The 20,456-nt window shown below is 39.2% G+C and overlaps 1 protein-coding gene and 1 long non-coding RNA gene across 3 annotated transcripts in view; one reads left to right on the top strand and one right to left on the bottom strand.

Annotated features, from left to right (window-relative positions):
* Positions 1-15,124, bottom strand: part of DCN (decorin) — a 40,704-nt gene extending 25,580 nt beyond the window's left edge. The window contains exons 1-2 of the mRNA XM_026104131.2: positions 14,904-15,124; positions 10,592-10,824 (exon numbers count right to left, since the gene is read on the bottom strand). Coding sequence (XP_025959916.1) covers positions 10,592-10,796 — 205 coding nt within the window. The 5' untranslated portion in view covers positions 10,797-10,824; positions 14,904-15,124. The remainder of the gene's footprint in view (positions 1-10,591; positions 10,825-14,903) is intronic.
* LOC112985488 (uncharacterized) overlaps positions 12,729-20,456 on the top strand; it is a 39,098-nt gene continuing 31,370 nt past the window's right edge. For both annotated transcript variants that reach the window (XR_010388709.1, XR_010388708.1), the window contains exon 1: positions 12,729-13,048. This is a non-coding gene — a long non-coding RNA (uncharacterized LOC112985488). The remainder of the gene's footprint in view (positions 13,049-20,456) is intronic.

Genomic DNA, 20,456 nt, shown 5'->3' on the forward strand with positions numbered 1-20,456 from the left:
CAGCAGTGGGGAGGTGCAGGAAGCCTCGTCCAGCAAGCCAGGCTGCAGCCCTCCCATAGCAGGGCCGTAAGGGGAATCTGGGACCAGGAGGGTGGACAGCAAGATTATGGGGTCGTGAGACTGAGTCGTGGAAAATAACAGGACACAAGGGCTGCTTCGACTTGGAAGGGTCCGCCGAAGGCTTTCCGGGCTATATACTTCAGTATTTACTGGAAATTTTTCTCTATCATGTGGAATTTGCAGATAGCAGTAATTTCATTATTTGCATCCTACCATGGATAAAATAAGAAACAACTGTCCTTCTTTACTGGGAAGTATCCACAGCCTCCTTCTCTCTCCCATTTTCAAAGTAAAAGTCTGTTCTCTACTTTCCCCTTGCTTGCTATGAAATCATTGGTATTAATGGACTTAAAAAAAAAAAAAAAAGCCTGAGAAACTTGAGAATTATTTGTCTCAGGTGATTTTTTCTGAGAGATAAAAAGCTGAAGTGTCTATGGGAATTCCAGAGAGCCTTAGCATATACCTTCTTAGAGGTGACTCTCAACCATTTTTCAGACTTTTTTTCAAATGTATAAGACTCGTGGTCTATTAAGATCCATTTTTGAGGGTTTTTTTATTCACAGTTTTTTATTTTTATATATCTCTGACCCTTCCCATAGGAAAGAAGGAGAAAATCAACTCCAGCCCCTGCTGAAATGGCCTCTTACAAAGTTAGACCTACTGATATGTTACTACGTTGTGTTTGTTCAAACATTGACAACATTGCTTCCCTGAACAGAGCAGGAAGCAGGAAAATGGAAACAAAACCACACATCATACTCAAACACACAATTCTCCGTTATGATAGCACTAACAGTTACAAAGGCTCTAGCAAAAGTTTTAAAATGAATGCTTTGCTCTAAGTGCTCTCTTCCATATCCACCCACTCTGGGTAGTGAACACATATTTCGAAGTGTAATGGATATTGCAAACTACATATGTTATGAATTACTTTTCAGCGTTAGTCACGTTGCTGGTACAGATAAGTTCAACCTCACAGCTCCAAAACCTAATACAAAAGAGTAATGATATGTTCTTTAAATTAAAAATCAAGCAGTGTCTATTTCTGTTTTCCTTCTAACTGAGTCATAATTTCAAAGGTCTGGAAGATTTATGCCTTATCAAGAAGCACGGAGGTATTTCAGAAGAGGAGAAAAATATTCTGAAAGCATTATGAGTCTTCAGGGTTTAAGGCATTAAGTAAAAATTCAAATATCGTGAGATTTCTGCTATAACTGCTAGAGTTGCCAACATATTCCCACTGTCATGGTTGCTGGCATATAAAACATCCCATCAGAGAACAACAACAGTCCTGGGTGATTCATGCAGTCTGCCAGCACCATGTGCATTGTGGCTTTAATCACTGTTCATGCAATGCAGATGTCACATCTACAACTACTCATGCATTAAAGTGAAATATTTATTTCTTACAAGTATTTACAGTAGTCAGAAGAGAGCATTTCAACGTCTGGGGGAAAGTGAGCATTATCTAACAAATTAAATTTTGAATGATCCTTTTGGGTAATACAATCTGATGTCTGCCTAGCTTTTAAGCAGCAGGTAATGGATAACAATCTAAGGATATCACTCTAAATCTTTACTTTGGGATTTAGAAGAATTAGCACTAGCACAGCAGAGTAGCCATAAAGAATAGTTGAAGGGATCTTCCCTGCTTTCCAATAAATTTCCGATTCTGATACCATGGTCATTGCACAGCCCTAGTTTTATGACCTGGGGGGCGGTGGCATGTTCCTAGTTATTTTGGGTGTTTCTAAGCATAGCTTGACCATTTTTCATACAGGATGTTTTAGGATTGCTCTCAGCCTACAATCATGCAAGTAAACAGTGGAAGAGAGCCACTGTGATTGTGTCTGGATATAGTTAATAACATTTAAATACATGCTGAGAGAGAACTTCCTAACTGAATCAGGGAGTTTGTGGAGCTGCTAGTTTCCTTTTTCTACTAGCTGATACTATATATAACCCTGGGTCTCCTAGATATTATTATGGCTGTGTTACTTATTTACTTTTAGTAGCCATTTAGTGATGGACCTTCTGCAGGTCACCTATCACTGTAACAGCCTTCTCCTCAAGTCCACAGGATGTATAAGCTCTCTTCTCTGGGGTATGAGAATAAAGAAGAGAAAATAAATAATATCGTCAAATAAAATTATTTTTAGCTAACCCTGAAAACAGTAAGATTTTCTTGCATTTCTCATCTTAAATTCTTTCTTCCTTTTTCCCTTCTATCTTCTTTTTTGTTTTTTTAACCATTTGTGTTACTGTTTCCCTTGAAAAAGCAAGATTTTCCCGTTCATGTTCACCCCATTCTTTCGTTTCTCTGAAATTTTCCTGTCATATCTGTATTCCTGCGCATCTTTCTTTGACTTTTTCCTCTCTCATTGTTATTTTCTTATCTACCTTGCTGCCTTTTGCTGTTTTTATGGACTCTACAAACAGTAATATCACCCTTCCTTTCCTATCCTTACTTCCCAGTAGTAAAAAGTATGATCCTCCTGTTTTGAAGGTGTAGAAATGAAAGCTGAAAGCATAGTTGAACTTCTTTAAAGAACTGGCATCTCAGTTGAATGGCAATATCTTTTTCTTCCCATCCTGTTTGGCTCTCTCACTTTTATCTTTGCTCCTACACCTCTCGGGCAGAGATATTCAGCAAAGAATCTGTTCTTTCAGAGAGCAGTAATGACACCAATACAAACACCGTTCTTCCATGTCACCCTAAAATATGAATTCATTGAGAGACTGTCTAATATCTGAGGCCTGAACTGGAGCAATAGAGGGAAAAAAACACTTGCAGGAAAATGAATATCTGGACGTAGTGATTAGCTTAAATGTTTGTGGCTATGTCCCTAATGAAAAGGATCATGCACTTCGACATAGAAATGGAGGTCATGCTGGACTTTCACATTTTAGGACAGGTGGTGCAGCTGAAGCTCTTTCTGGGATGACCTAGCGCATTTCTATCCTGACTGATACAGAAGCAGGCTGTAACCCCAGTCTTACTTGCACATCTTAAATGCTGTGGCGTTTCCATAAATAATCTATACATTTGCTGTTTTTGTCATGAAATCCCTAAATTTGTCACGTAGTTAGGTGTGCAGAAGAGGTTTCTGGTTTTGATTGCTTGTAGAATATTTTATGTTTATTCCATTATTTTTCAGACTGAAATGAAAACTGAAAGCATCCTCTATGGCAACTCAAAGCAATCCAGATAGATCCCAGGTAGCAAACACAAGGTTGGTATGGGTATGCTTTTACCTAAGAGCATGCACACAGAATGCACACTGAGTCCTTAAATGCTGTTTTTCTCCTTTTTCATTCCTAAATACCCTCTAAGAAGATTGCAGTAGAGTTGCCTGTACAGTGAATGTAACCCTGCTGACAATAAATAGTCTCAATTTGTACAGTCCTGTTAGAAGCAGTCAATCGCATGGGTTAAAAACTACAACTCAAAAAAAGGAGGTGCAGGCATGGTCCTTTGTGTTAATGTCCCTTTGTGTTCAAGTTCAGTTTCCATCTCTTTCCTCACTGAGAAGCTAATGAGTAAGGTCTGCTCCATCTATTTTGCTTTCATAGTGTAAAGAACAATAATGCTCTGACGGAATGAACCCTTAAATACAATAAGAGTTCTAGCATTTGATAATACCGTTTGTGAGGCCAGGCATGTAAAGCAGAAGAAATAACTTTCAAAAAAAAAAAAAAAGTGCAATGCACTGTAAAGAATATATTCTTAAACTTGAACTTTAAAAACAAAAGATAAAAATATATTGAGAAAAATACTCTTTTTTTTCCCATATAACCTGATTATCCTTTCTTCCCACTTCCTTTTAATCACATGATGGATTAAGCAGAAAACAGACCAGTGAGTCCAAAGTTGATAGGAAGATGCAAGATGGGTCAGAAAGGACACTCTCTATTCTGGGTTAAAGAAAGGTGTTTTGAAGACCTGCTTAAATCTAGGATCTTTCTTAAATACCACAGTAACTAGGGTCTATATGAGCAGTATATCCTCGAGTGACTGAAGGCTGGCATTGGCAGTTCCTTGCTGCAATCGTCAATGGCTTCAAGCAAGACTTAAATTCTCATCCCAGTTTGCAGTGGGCTCTCAGAGTACACTGGGAAGGAATCTTTGGACTCCTTAGCTCTTCCTAAGACTTGGCCTGGAGTCATTAGCAGATGAGCACCACAGACTTCATGTTGAGAAAACATAAATAGTTTCTAAATAGTTTATAGGTGTTACTAAGTATTACACCCTAAAAAGATGTTAAGAGCATAATAGACGTATTACAAATGGTTATGACATTAGTAGAAGATGTCAGCAGTGATTATTTAATTTGTTTTAAACACTTTAATCACCTGTTATGTACTATAATGACCTATAATAGTTGATTCACCTTTTACTAGCTATCTATTCATCATTTATTTATGTAGTGGGAAATTTTAGAAATGAACCCTTGTTATAGTATGAACCAGAAAACAGTCACTTCTTGTGCCACTTAGCAGTCAGGATTTCCATTCTGTCAGTAGACTTTCTTAAATGCCATTTCTTAGTCTGAAACAAACAAAAAAATCTAAAAAAACAGGAAACACACAGAGGTGGTAACCTTACCACAGTGTAAGCACCTAATAAGGTATTTAGAGCAGACTAATATTCGCCCAGAATCATGTCTGTGAGTTGGAACTGGAATATCAACAATTCAGGCTGTAAAACTGATGCCAATACAACAAGGCCTGTCTTTTACTGTTACACCGGAGAAAGCTAATGAGAATTTGTAAATATAAAACAGTCTACTCCCAGGCCAGTATTTTTTTTCTTGACAACTTATCAAGAGGGTTTTTTTTTATGATTTAAGGAATTCTTGAATAATTTGGGGGATATACTGAGTGTAGAGCTTTAATTCATGCTTTGTTTAACTTCCAGGTCATTGCAAAAATTTTGTCTAAGCAGAATACGTACTAAAATTTTAACAATCCATGGTAAATTTACTGTAAAATGATGCTGGTAATTTGAGTTGCCTTTTTCATGCTATAACTGTATCCCACATACCTTCATTCATCTAAAAGTTAGTTGTGTAGTTTCCAGTGGTCATAAAGACCTGTCTAGTCAGTGGAAATCCCCAAAGTGTGGTTGATCCTATCTGTCACTGATAGCCGCCTTCAACAGGATGAACTGACCCAGGAGGTGGCTTCCTAACCCTCCCCATGACTGTGGAAGGAGCTGAGATGACTTTCAGACAGATAACTTTACCTGAGATCCATTCTGTCTCCGATACAAATTCCTCATAATTCACCTCCTGTTTCTCATAAAGCACACAGAAATGCCTGGATGGAAACAGGCCATCCAACACGGATGGACCTGTCTGGCAGCTCTCTTAAAAACAGTCATACACTCACATAGATATTCCAGTCTGATTTCCAAGATATCAGAGAGTATTACAGTTCACACAGTCATCATGTAGTAAGCCTAACAACTTGTGTTTGACCAGAGCATAAGTTATGTTTGGTTAAAGACTGTTGTCCAGAAAGGCACTTAGTCTCAATGTGAATAAAAATGTGAATAATAATAATAATAATAATATCTCATGATATTATGATGCTAAGGCTTATCTCAGTCTAAGTGGTAACATACTTTCCCAGATTTTATGGTTCCACTTTTATTGATAATATTTTATTAAATGTCCCAATTCCTGGAGTCAGGGGATTGCATGACATTCTCAGCTTTTATTAAACAAAATAAGAAAAAATCTCTAGTCCTTGTTAAAAGGAAAAATGCACAAAACATGCAATAACTTATCCTCCAGGCATGGCAAGTAGAATGTAAATTAACAAAACTTTTTTAATTTTAAGATTGTATTCGATAATGGCAGGTCATATGAGTATCCATGCTTTCTCTTATTACCTGTTTAGAAACCCATCAGATTTTGATCAATACATTTAACTTGAAACACTGTTTTTGAAAGAAAGGTAAATATTCAGACAGAGTGACAGAGATTTTTAAAGCTAAGTACACAATAGTAAGTAATGCTATCTGTTTTCTTGAACTCATAAATGACTGACATTGACCAGCAATGAGGTACATATTATTTTTCTTTAAAAAGATCTTTTGTTGACAAGCGAAGTTCAAATCAAGGTATGTCCCAAAGGAATTTAATTTCCTGTATACAAAGAGATGAGGTTCCTAAACTGAGTCATGATCAGAAAATGTTTTTTCAGATGTTTCTGGGAGATTTTATGCAAGGAGATAAATTATGTTTCATGAAGAGAGATAAATTAGCTGTTGTCACATTACCATGGTTCAAGTGTTGAAGGGCCTTCAGTTAATACAGTTTAGACACTGTATGTTTTCAGATAAAGTGCCTCATGTTACTCGATCCCTGGAATAATGCTTTATACATCTGTGAGCTTTTCACCCACTGATCTCAAAGTGCTTTTCAAACACACACTCCAGCACCCATGCTGAGCTTTCATACACCCTTCTTTATTTTACAGCTGGAGAAACTCTGCATTTCTGAGCTGTCAGTAAAATTCCAACTTGAGCTGTAATATGGCTTGAACCTTAATTACTGACATGCATCTCTTGTGCACCTTTTGGAGACCACAAAATCCCCATGGTGTTGATGGTGAGAGGCCTGGAGGGACCCCCATCATGTCCTCTGCAGTCTCTAAGCACAGGCTTTTTCCTGCAGTCTGCAGAATACTAACGCTGCTCTCTTCGTAGGGGGCTGACAGATTCATCGAAGAAAAGTGAGGTAATATAAAGCGCTAGCCAACACCTCTGAATACACTTATGGAGTATTCTGAACCTGCTGAAAGGCTATATAATCGCACACATGTCCTCCTGCCTACCAGAGACCTCTGGGAGGAACCTCTTCTTGCAACTCCCTTTGGGAGGCTGAGACTTCAAGTGGAACAATTAATCCTTCCTCATTCTTTTATGAGGCACATTTGGCTGGCCAGCTGACTGGATGTCTTCTCTGTATTTATTATTTTGATACAGGAAGAGCTGCCTCTGACCAGCTATATTAGCTACCTCCTGTATCTGTAGTGCATGTTAATTAGGAAGATGTTTGTGATCTCTGCGGGAAGGCTGATTATATCATAGTAATGCCACATACCAAGGCATGATTAAAAAATGAACCAATGGCTCCCATTTGGCAACATGAGGCAGATTCAGAAAATGCAGCACTTCTATAAAGATACTACACTGGCCTTCTTTGATGAGATCTTTGGGCCTGTTACACAAAGGTAATAAATCTTATATGAGGTAGGCAGATTGGACCCTGCTCTTGATCTGTCAGTAACCACAACTCTAAGAGAATTCTTCTTCAGAGTGTGAGAAGACAGCCCTCTCCTTCCTGCTAATTCAGCTTTTGGCTTGGAGGCAAAATAAATTAATTCAAAGGCATGTGCTGAGGAAGATGTGACTGAAGCTTAAAAATACAGGAATGCAGAAATTCAGCTGACATGAGTGTAACTGGACCACCAGGCACTTCTCCCTGTTTTTATTGAATTTGGACTTTAAAAAAAATATTTCCATTCAGTGCTCATGGGATGTGGCAGCTGGACAAAAGAAGGGTAACAATAAAAAAGACAAAGCTGATCTCTGGACCCCTGGATTTGCTAGTTCTGTTCACATAACTTTGAGTCCAACAGTGGGCTCGTTCCTTACACAGCAATAGCTAACAAATAGTAAATGCCTCTTTGGGCACAAAATGAAGCATGCAATAAAGGGGAGACCTCACCACAATTAATCAGGGTTAGGGGTCACCTCAGCCAAGTTCCAGAAGTTCAGATGGTGAGAGAGGACCTATATAATGCCAGAGGTCAATGGCAAGCTTGGTTTAGCAGCTTTCTGAAGCTCTGCCAGCTCAGGGTCTCCAGATGAATGGAGGCTGTGGCTGCCCCATGCCTCCCACAGCCTACGCTACCCACAGCCAGCGTGCTCTGACCTGCTGCAGTCCGCTGGGGCACATGACTGCAAAGGGCCCTCCTTCCATGACAGATACGGTGTGGAACAGAGGATCCAGACTTCAACCTTCCTTGTGGGCAGGGATTTAACACAGTAAGTTCCTGATATATCCCTGGGAGGGTTCTGTTATTGCTTGCAAGCGTTTCTTCAATGAGTGCCCACAGGACTAGATGATTAAATCAGATAATTTGGGGGGAGGGAGGTGGCTAATCTGGTTGGGTAGAAAATGCCTAGAGCTTAAGGGAAACCCAGGCCAAAAGTGATGATTTGCATGGAGGTGGAATTCTCACTGTGGGGTTTCATGGCTTCTGTGTGCATATTGCATTTCTGATCTCCGCGCCTTGAGCGTCCCTTCATCTGACAGCCAAAGAACGTGCTGTGTTGTCCTGGCGGGACCTTCACGGTTTCAAACACAGTTTGGAGCTCTTAGATCCGACTCGAGCTTTCCTCAAGTCAGAGGGTTAATTTGATACTGAATGAGTTTGAGTCACAAAGAATGAATTAGAGGCCGGAGAAACGGAGAGCTGAGGGCAGATTCCCCTGTGAGCATGCAGATATCTGCCCTGGCACACACAGCTATCCTGCCTCTGCTCTCTGGGGGTGGCCATCTGCCCTGGGTCCTGAAGAGCCTCGCATTTGGGTGACAGCCCATAAGGGGCTGTAATAGGCACATGTGACAAGGATGAATTAAATTAATGCTAAGATTGGAGAAATATAAATAATTATTACTTCCTTGAGGTCTGCCAAGGAAATATTACTGATTTTTCAGGGCTATCTATTTTAACCCTAGGAAGATCTCTCTTCCTTGGTGCCCAGAGGCTGGATGTTATCAGGCCAGCCACTTCAAAAGCACAGGCTTCTCATTCCCATATCTGCACTGTGTGGGCTTAAGCCAAGCTGAAAATGTATTTCTTTCTTATCACCCCTCTTGAAATTATCTGGGAAACACAGAACTGGGGCTTTAATCACTTTATATCTGAGTCTCCTTGACAGTATGGAAATTTATTAACCCAGGAGCAATTGTATGTAGTGGATTGTGGCGCAACCCTTTGGAAACCATGTGTGTGTGAAGAAGAACCCAATGAACATGGGAGCAAATACAGCAACAAAGGGCCCTTGTGTGAATATCTCTACTTTTTTACTGAGTGAAAGCTCCTTACATTCTGCAGAATTAAAGCAAACTGGGGGCAGATGCCCAAAATAATTTAAATTCCATGAAGGTTAGCCAGCGTTACAAAAATAAAAGCCCAAGTTCTTCATGGCATGTGTGGCGACTTCCTGGCCAGCCTGTAATTGCTACTATCTGGTATCTAAATGGTAAAAAAAAAATTATCTTTGAACTGGGCTGGTACTGTGAAAGCTTTGTGAATTCATGGCTAGGTTAGTCTGTGCTCATTTGTGCAACTTGGCTTGCATTGTTCACTGGGTCTTTGCCAAACATATCTGTTGTGTAATTATATTGCTTACTTTAATAAGTTCACAGAAGTTTCTAGGGATGAAACTAATGTTTCCCCCTCCTTTCCGTAATTATAAAATACCCACCACAATGAGACCCAAATCCTAATAGGCGTACTTGAGCCATGATTTACAGTAATTACCAAAAGAAATGCTATAACATAGGAACACAGAAACACCCAGTACTATATTGAAACAGCTAAGAGAAGACTTTTTTAAAAAATATACTCTATAAAATTGTAAGAGCAGTTCTTTGTCTGTCCTGTGAATAAACTGACTAATTTTCTTGTGAGTAAAGAACATCTTTAATTGATTTTCTGCACTACACTACAGACTTAGGAAGACTGAACTGACCGGCTTAAACCAAAAAGCAGTCTCACTGAAGTCAGCTTCATTACTTGAGATTCCTGCATAAGAAAGTCAGAACACAATAACGTGGGCATGGCTTCATGTCCTCAGTCTGACTGTATAGAGATGACTGAGGAAGGGGAGTTTGGGAGAAAGATTCTCATGGTTTAAGCTTGAACAGTGTCTAAGAAAGATTTTTTATAAAGAGTTCCAAAAATGTTTTCATTGCTTTGGAATGTTTCCAGACTGTTTCCTCCAAAGAACTAGTCCCAGCGTATGTGATTCAGGGTTGGTTATTCCATGCTCATGCAATCCTATGGAAATAGGACAGTTTCTATGTTGAGGTACTAGTCAGTATGATTGAGGGTGTTGGAATCTGGACCATACAATTTAGAACTTTTTAAAATGTTTCCAACCCCACATCTAACCTCGTTGAATTTATTTAATATGCATTTGAGGGAACAGCCTTGAAAAGTGATCTTCCCTGCAAGAGAAGTTTGTGGTCTTTCAAAGAATGAATAAAATATATCTATATAAAATATACATGAAAGATCAAACATTCCGTGGTCACAACAAATATCCAGCTTGTCAGGGCTTTATGGCCTACTTCATATAGTTCATTCTAGCTAGCTGTAGCCTTAACATATTTCTTTGAGAAGAACCTAGTTACAGTGTGGCAGTGCTTAGCAGCCCAGCCATCCTAGCTGCAAACCCTCAGCTAGAAAGTAAATATATATACTATGAAGGTACTTTGCGGCTTACCTAGGTCAGAGCACTGCACCACGCGAAGGTGACACTGGCAGCGGAAGGGGCATATTGGTCCAAATCCACTTATGGAAGGATCCTCTGTTGGAGGCATATCAGCAGACCCTTCATCCTCCAGCATAAAGTCAAACAAGCCCTTTTGGTGGAACGGCTTGGCCAAGCATGCTGGCAGCAGTAGGACGAAGAGGAGAGCCAGCCTCATGGCTTAGTTCATTGACTCCGAGCAGGACCTAGGAATCAAAGCAGGAGATTTAAACCAAAAGTAGCAGTTTTCCATAGCTGCACAGTTCCTGCTGAAGGAGGTCCAGCATATCCACCAATTGCATAACTGTTCCTTTCAGTAAATGAAAACTGAATTTTGAAAATAGGACAGTTATGTGATAGGAGTCTGGTAACTGCTTGTCAATAAGCTTTTTTTTACAGAGCAGTTTAAAGGCAATTGTAAACACATCTGTTTGCATATTTAGAGTAATATTTATTAGGAACAGGCAGCACTGTCAACTTTGTTATGCAAAACAGTCAACACAATAAGCCACATTTTCCATTCGTCTGTTTTCTGCCAATGTAACAGTCTATTTGATTTCATTAGCATTTGTTTCACAGCAATGAGTTTGTTCCCTGGGGATGAACCTGAGGTTCCCAAATTCACTGTAATGCATTATTCCATGTCTTAAGAAATCTTTTTTTAAAATGCCAGCTTGCTGTGTGTTTTAAATTATAGCCTAGTAAAACTGGTTGGGAAATAGAGTAAGATCTCGTGGTGGGGTGGAGAGAGAGAGTTAGCTTTAGCTTTAGAGTTGGCTCTTTAGCTGTTTAAATGAGCTATATTTCTTTCTCAGTTTAAATAGCATAATAAAATTGAATACAGTGTTGTGTTATATTGATGTTCTTGGCTTTCTTTCCAGATTTTTGGCTAGGGTATCTGATGTTATAACAAGGTACCTTGAAAATCCTCTGCTTTGCACTGCATAAGCATTTGAATTCATGCTTGTAGTATTGTCAGCATACTTTATACTGGTACTTCAGGGCCTCATCCTGCAAGCTTTCATGCTCAGAGGCAACTTTACACAAGCGTGTATTGCCACTGATTTTAACAAGGAAATCTGTTTGAATATGTGTTTTCAGGACTGAGGCCTAAATGCATTTCAATACCTTGTACATTGTACTACCTATGTTGTTGCATGCTGCAGAGAAACTACACAATAGCTGTTTTCAGGTTTTGTATCAAGGCTGTATAGATCAGCTAATTTTCTGAAAATTATTTTCTTTTGCTATTTGCATTATATGAGGAAGCTTTTTTTTTTGCAGCACTTCATGGGACTAAAAAATAGTACCCCCACCACTATCCAAAAAACCTGCCTTCAAGTCACCTACTGACAGAAAGACAGACTTGTCCTTTGGTTAGGAGCCTTTTCTTAAAATGGATAGCATAGTGTTAAATACAGGTGTTGCTCTTTGTAAAGAAAGCAAAAATGTTCACTTGCCTCTTCAGGTCAATAACTGGGTCACTGAAATTCACTTCTGAAATGAATCATCAGGGTACTAAAGCTGGCATTTTTCTTACCTAACAGAAGTTACCTAAAGGTTAGGGTTGTGGTATAACATTTCTCAGCTCCATTTTGACTAATGGAGAGATAAAACAACCTGTGTGAGAGGAAGAGGAGGATGAGTGTCTCCCTCTCTCCACTGACAGAAGGAAGCTACTAGGTGGGACTAGATGCCATAGACAACTGATGTTCAGTGAGCGTGGTATACTGGGGCCTCTCTTTCTAGAATACCATATCCAGGTATTATAAAGAGATGGGTTAGTAGAAAAAAGCTAAATAAATACAAATCACAGGCCTGGAATTAGATGCAGTCTATATTGTGCCTGGGTTCAATTTCCTTTATAAATTTGTACTTACAGATTCCAATAATGCAACCCTGCTAAACATCTGAGTCTCACTCTTGAGTGGATGATAAGGTTACTGTCTAAAATATGCTCGTGTTTTAAAATCATCGCTAACATTTCTGTCTTCCACCTAATAGGAAAACAGGTATTTAACATCTTTAGATGTCCTAGTGACTTCAAAGTGAGTTCACATGAAGTCAGATATTATTAAATTGCCTCCATGAGAAACATAGCCTATTTCTCAGTTAGACCTGAAGGCATTTTCTGCTGTGGGAACGTGCTGTGATATTACCCACGATGTGCACTGAGGGGATTTGCAGGCCCCAAAGGCAATGAGACGGTCACAGTGTTTTAGCACATTCGCTACTGTTGGCAGAGCTCGTGTCGTGTAGCGGGGAGAGGGTAGAGTGTCACTGTGTGGGCCACCCTCCCGCACTGCCTCCCGCCCCCGGCCCCCAGCCAGCATCAGGGTTGTGTTCTTCCCCAGCAACACCCCCACTCCACGTCCAGCGTGCACGCGGAAAAGTGAGGACGGTACAGCAAAGTGGTGTTAGTACACAGTGGTGAGTTCTCATTCCCATTTAATCTAATTCAAAAGCTTAGCACAATCATTGCTTTGTGTGCATGATTGTAAAATAACAATGCAGTTTATTAATACTTTGGAACAGGAAGACAAGCTTGTTAAATCATCACCATTCATTGTAATAAATTGCTTTGTGAGAAAGATCAATATAATACTAACAGAATACAAATCATATTTCAGTGCCCATTAACATCAATAAGCACTGGGAATGCTGCACCCTAAAGCTGGCATGGTACTGGCAGGCAGTACTCTTTAAAGAGCTGCTCCAGCTCTTTTTTACATATGGTTATATTTTTTAAAACCTGCTTATATTTCTGTTAACGTCACTGCTGAAGCACCATCCACTCCAAGAATGTACATTCAGGATCTTTTCCTGCAGCTGAATTACTACCCCAAAAAACTATTTAAAGGCACTTTGGAAGTGTCTTCACACTTTACTTCTTGTTCATATTAATACTAATGACTTCACTTATCTCAGTTAAACACTGCAGTAGGCCTTTTCCTTCATTTGTCACTTTGCCAAAACTGTAATAAATTCATATGAGAGAGAACTACAGGACAACAAAGGATTCCAAAGATCTAATGTGAGGACATAGGGAAGAATATAACAGATAAAAACTACGTATCAATCAGGGAATAGGAATAGATATGTGTGTGCTTATCTTTATTAATATACGTATTCCTACTTCATGCACACACATGTCTTCCTATTGTTTGTATTTGTAAATGAATGTAAACAGTGAGATAAAAAATATATACAGAACAGTACTAGTAAGAAATGTTTGCATTTCACTCAGAAAAAAATAGGGAGGGAAAAAATTATCTGAATTCTTAAATGCCTGCGACACAATATTTATGTCTGCAGGACATAACTGTTTAAATTTGCTTTAATTATATGTTTACAATGAGGAGGACTTTTCCACAAACAGAGGAAACTATACCATTGACTTGGCCACATTTCAATTCAAAATAGCATTGCAAATATGCTTCATCAGTTCACGTCACCACTATATTGGTGGTCTTCTTGTCAGTTTGCCTTAATATTAAGTTTTAAATATTAGTTCGTGCACTGTCAGAAATCTCTCATAATGCCACAAAAGGCAAATTGAACGATATGTACAGTTTCCAAAAATCCCCCACATTATATGTTTTACCCATTTTGTGTAATAAAGTCTAGCTGCAGAAATGTAGGATCTGAGAGTTTAAAGAGATTAAAACTCTATTGACAGAAGTTTCAGCTCCAGAAATTTCCTTTTCTACCATTTAGTTCGCAGGCACCTTCTTTAAATGTAAGTCCCTTGTTTGTATACTGTAGCATAGCACTTTCTAACATTACAAAGGCATACATTCAGTCTGCTTAACTATCGACTGCTCATTTTTCTCTCTGAAATTGTAATTATACTCATAAACATTTGGAATATATATGAAGAAGTCTGAATGAAAATTTTCACAGAGTGTACTTTACAACCAGAAATGTAAGAATTCACATGTTTTTTACACTCACTACATCACACACTCTAAACGCTGGATTGCACACAGAGAATATACTGCTGCAAAAGTTTACAGTAAGGAAAAAGAAAGGACTATAGCAGTGCTTATACAAATCAAAACAAAAGACAGAACAGTCAAACAAACAGTAGGAAACGTGCACAGCCCTTGAGAACGCATTCTCATGTTCTCAAGAAACAAAAATGCTGGATAACAACATTTAACATTGCTAAACATTTAGTAGGATTTTTCTTGCATCTCTCAAAATTCAACTAGTTCTTGCCGTAGACTTGCCTGAAGTTTTATTAGTCTGCAGCACAGTTCAGGAGAATTACTGAAAACCATACCTTTTAATCCAGGGATTTGCAACAGGAGCTCTCAAAGCTGAGATGTAATTAAACTAAATATTCAACCCAGGCAAAAGGCTTTGCAGGTGTGGAAAGGAGGAGGGGGTAGGTTCAGCTCAGTGACTGTCACTTGGTGGAAAACCCTCCTGCTTCTATTCCATAGCACAGTTAAAAAATAAGGTTTCTCTCAATGAACACAATCCAGGCTGACACCCACATTAGATCATATGGTAATGATATGTCTCCTGTATTGTAGCCAGAAACTTTATCAGCTCTTTTGCTTTCTTTTCCTCTTTTCTTTTTTTCATTTGCTTTATTTCTTTTTCATCTGTTTAGGATCCCAAACTACTTGTACACCATATGACAGATGCTCAGATGTAATTCATCTCACTTATTTTATTTATGTCCTTAAAATATATATTTAGTAAAGTTTTCTTGGTCTTAACTATGTTTTTTTTTCTGACTCATTACCAAGAAAAAAAAAGTCTGGCTGTTTCTCTTGTTTATAATATTTGTAATTCAAGAACATGATATAAAATTAATCTTAGAGTTAGTCAAAGTGGAGATTAACATCAGAAAAAAGGGGTAGCTTTAGGTAAAACTATTTTTACAGATATCAACCTGCCTTTGCTTATGCTATAATCATTGTCTAAGCCAAGTAGTATAACCTATAATATACTACTATTATCCTGTATAATAATAAACTTTTTTATGTATTTCTTCAAACTACGGCATGTTTTCGATATATATATATAAATCATGTTTTTATTAGTAGAATTACTCTAACATTTGTGGTTAGGACTGCTTTATATAAACTTTTCCTTTTTTTACTGCATTCTCACCAGGGCAGCAACACAGAGGGGAAATTAGTTTTAACTCATTTTTTTCTAGATACAGTGGGGCTTTTATAAAGCATACATGGAATAACTTATCTGGCTCATTGTTTATATTTATATTTTATTTTAGTAATCTCTGTTTTGAGGCAAATAACAATAGAAGCTAAAATGCAGTTTCTCTATTCCTGCACAATTTTAAAAGCCCAGCAAGCTCAAAGGAGATGAAATACAATAATTACTATTTATTTAGTAACCCAAACACAGTGTGAACATGTGTAGCTTCCCTGTGCTGTTAGATGTCCTGTCTAAATACTGGAGGCTTGTGTCTCTGTGTTTTGACTTGTACCCTTTTATTTCTGCCCCTAGGCTAGGACCAGGTGCAAATCTGAAATTAAAGCCTGTAAAATATGAAAGGTTGTTGAAAAGAAGTCTGAATTTTTAGAAACACAATAAACTCTGGAAATTTTAGCTATTCTCTTCATTTGATTTTAAGAAGAGCCATTATAATTTCTTTTCTTTGGTGGAAGCAAACATGGCGGAATAATTGACTGGTAGTTCTGGTCAGTGTAGCACAAATGTAATCAGAGATTTTCTATTACAGCTTTTTTATATATTTCACCGTAAAAGTAAGGATCATTTATTCCTCCCTAGTCCTTCAGCTAACTTCTTTCCTTTTCCTCTCCACTAGACTCAAGACTGCTAATGATTTTTGTTATGACATTTTTCTACATATGATTAGTTGTGTTCCAGGCTTTCATGCTTACAACAAAGCCTTATCTTTGTCCAGAAGTGTCGCCATGAGGCTTGCTGAAATCTTGGCTGCATCTTAGTAATGTCAGTTATTTGAACCTTGGTCACCAGCTGCATCTGCTGTTTAAAAAACATTTCAAAGAAAGATTTTGATGAGGAACAGGTCAGGGTAAACTTGTTGTCAGTTTGGTTCACAAAATATATTCCTATCCTTTCCCAGCAAAATCCTAGCGCATTTGTTCTGATACCTGTTAAGGAGTTAAGAGGTGTTATAATTTAATAGTTGAATCATCTCTTTATTTGGAAACAAGGAAGGGAATGGACAGCTATATCTCCTTCTTTTCTGTCTTTGGGATTATGGAGACTCAAAATACCTGCAAAAAATAAATATCAAGGTGGGATCAGGTGGATGATGAACTGAGGGGCTACAGGCCTTCCTGAAGAGGAACTGGTGCAGGTAGAGGGAGACTTTTCCTCCTTTTTTCTTAAAAATAGCCATCCCAAGAAGGTCAGAGGGGAAAAGATGTTGCTCCTTTTAAGAAAACACTAATGCTGGACTCCTCTCTCTATCAAAATGGATGGATGGGGGTATATTAGATGTCCATGCAAAGTGGAATATGTGGAGGACTAAGGAACAGGGGAGAGGGGACTTGGGAGAATGAATAGCAGTGTAATACCCTAAGTGTGTGTGCACACTATTTTTTGGGTCATTCGTACACTCAAATGGGAATGTGGGATCCTTTCTGGTACAAGTAATCCCTTACCTCCATTCTTTTGTAACTTAGAAGATGAACACTTTTACAAAAAGAAAAGTCACTATGTCATTTTAATGTCAATGACTATGATTGATATCCTTCCCAATCTGATCTACTTTAACTACAGCTTAGTCAATACAAAACATCATGATTAGATTAATTGCTTTCTGTAAGATTTCATTAGTCCATCCTGACAAACCTGTAGGGCTACATGCTGCTCCAATTACTGCTTCCCAAAAAGTTACAGGCAACTGCGCATTAATGTTATTTATATAATGGTATTTTTATTATATTTTGATGGATAGCATCTGCTTTCTTTGCTAATAGCTTACTTTGTGGACCTTCCAAAGGGCAGTGGCAGGAGAGAAGAGGGGAAGCCTGCGTGCTCGTCTCATGTTGGCTGCGGTGTCCAGGTCCGGTGGCAGTTTTTGCAGGAAGGAGAAAAGCAGCTGCCTCATGAGGAACAGGATGTGCTTGGGGGAACAGCTTCTAACGTGCGGGGATGGCAGTCAGGGGAGAGGCACAGCCAGCAGGTGCCTGGTGCTGCAGGCACGGGTTGCAAGGTTCCTCAGAAAAACAAGGAGCAGATAGATAATCCGCTCTCAAGAATGAAAGACTGGTTTGGGGCAGCCTGGGAAAGAAGTGCCGTGTTCATTGCAATCTGGAAAGTTACTGGAATAACACCAAGGCAGGAGGAAAAGATCTGTCCTGCAAGGACAATGTGGCCCAGAAATTCATGTTCTTTCTCGCTCAAAGTTTCCTCTCCTGAAAAAATCTGTTGTCTTGGGCTGTGTTCTCAAATACCCCAACTTTGACAAGCAAAGCCCCTAGAGTGTTTTTGTGGTGCTTGTGGTAAGGAAGAGGGCAGGCAGATCTGCCTCAAAGTCCTCATTAGTCCTCATTAGCTAGGTAAGTGCCCCTCTCCAGCAGGAAGGAATGAAAGAAGATCCCATGATTAGCTGCCTCTCAGGGGTCCTCTCCACCGCTACTGTTGCTATATCTGATGCCTGGGCTTCACCAGCTCCTGAGGACAACAGTGTTCCCCATGCTTTCTAATATAACACTGGCTGTCTCTCCTGCTCTTTCTACACTATATGTAATGATTTCTTCCAAGCACCTGCAGGAAACTGTTCCTTACCATAGCAATGGAGTTCCTATACTAGAAATGTGGGTAAATATTGACCCAAGCTTGGTAAATATTGACCCAGACAAATACTGACCCAGGCATAGTCTGACAAGGTAGCTAAAGAGACAGAAATCTAGTTACAGGATATTTTCAGTATTAAAGTTTCCTTCAGTGCTCTGTGACCTTAAAAATGATAGTCCTGAACTTCTTGACCTTTCTACAGATCAAAAGGAGCAATATATCAGATTTTGGATGTGTGCTGTCAAAAGCATTATTTTTCCACAAGTGTGGAAGCATGTCTTCCATAACGATTTAAACAAAACAGAACCAAACTTCCCTCAAATTAGGTGAGAGAGCTCTCTCTTTGGGGGAATAGTCTCTCCCATCATTGTCTGTATTCTCTTCCCTGTTTTCCCCATGCCACAAGGCCATGTACTTTGTAGGTCACCCCTCACAGCGTCATCTCCCTGCCGACTTCTGAAGAGAGCCTGTGGGATGTGCAGGTCACTGTAGGAAACAAATTCAACCTGTCCGCAGGCCCTTAGCTGAAATTTCCCTCATATGATGACGTCCTTCACCTTAGGCTCTTTGGAAGGGGCAGTCTGTTCCTGTACTCAGTGCCGGCATTCATTTCCACTGCCCTTAGCACTTTCTCCTGAATCAAATTGTTTTGTCCAGCTGCATCAAGCAGCTGAAGGAGATAACCACATGTTGATGTAATCTTACTATTCGCTATGATTTCAAATGCTCTGAATTTAACTTCCATGCCTGAGGAGGAAGTCTGTCCTAACTACTCCTCAGACTTTCATAGTGTAGACTATAGAGGCACATACCAAGATCACTATCATCTGCCTCAAAAATACAGTGAATAGGTAAAGCTAGATCTTTTATGAGTCTTCGCAGTTACCAGCCATCCTAGAAGGACAGAGTGACAGATAAATAGCAGTAATCATGGAACCAAAGACCCCAGAACCTCATCTTGACTAAATAATGGTGAAGAAAACATATGCAAAAGCATTCACTTCTATGTGCACTGATATGCCTTTGTATCGGTACTCAGGTACTCCATGTGCTGTGTTTCAGCTGGCACTACATATTGTTCCTGCCTAACAGCTGTCTGACTGTGAGCAGTCTGCTGCCCTTAGGAAAATTTCTATACATGAAAAAAATAGCATGCTGGCAGATTCCCCTCACCGAAGGGCCTGTGGGAACCCAAGGCTACAACTCCCTATGGAAGAGAGAATCTTGAGAACACCTTCCCGGAGAAGAGAGCCACTCTGGCAGTGGGGGCCAAGAGGAAAAAAGAAAAAAAGGAGGGGTGACTGGAGAATAGAGAGGATTAAGATAAGAGGAGATGAAATTTCAAGTAAGCAGCTGTTTTCATGAAATTTTGACCTTTCTTTTTCTTTTCCAATATCTTGTGTTGGAGTCCAACCGTTTTCAAGGTTCAGATGAAAAATCCAAACCTTAGTTCTCATTTTGATGGCCCTTAGATCATTCTCTGGACAACTCTCACCATCCCAGCTGGATTACGCAATGCCCTAGAAAAGGATCACAGTAGTTCATGCAGTTGTTGGAACTATATGCCTTGCATGTCCTCTGTTAGTCAGGGGTTATGAACCCGCATGCGAAATGAGACACATCCTGTACAGCCTTGTGCCATTTAGGAACCTATTCCCAGATTATGAAAAACATGTGAATGGCCAGGTCATATCCTTCATTTCCAATTTAGTCATCACAGAGAGCTCTTTCAGAGGGAAAAAATGACTGCATTACTGAGGAAAGTCCTCAGAAATAAAGAGTGCAAGACCAAAAAGAGGACATTTATGGTAGGATTTGTGTCTGTGTGTCTATATTAAAATGCTCATTTTTGTATGTCGGCAATCTGCTGAGGAAATAAAAAAATTCTCACTTCAGCTCTGCTAAGAAGCATATGATACAGTGACTTTAAAGATATAAGCAGTGGCATCATAAAACTTACTGCTTTTGTTTGGATTGTTTGACCTCATTTTAGTGCAGAACTGTTAAGAATCTTAAAGCAGATACTGATGAGTACATGAGCTCCAAGTCTGTTCAAACAGTGTGT

This window comes from Dromaius novaehollandiae, chromosome 1, assembly GCF_036370855.1.
Source record: "Dromaius novaehollandiae isolate bDroNov1 chromosome 1, bDroNov1.hap1, whole genome shotgun sequence".
NCBI classification, from domain to species: domain Eukaryota; kingdom Metazoa; phylum Chordata; class Aves; order Casuariiformes; family Dromaiidae; genus Dromaius; species Dromaius novaehollandiae.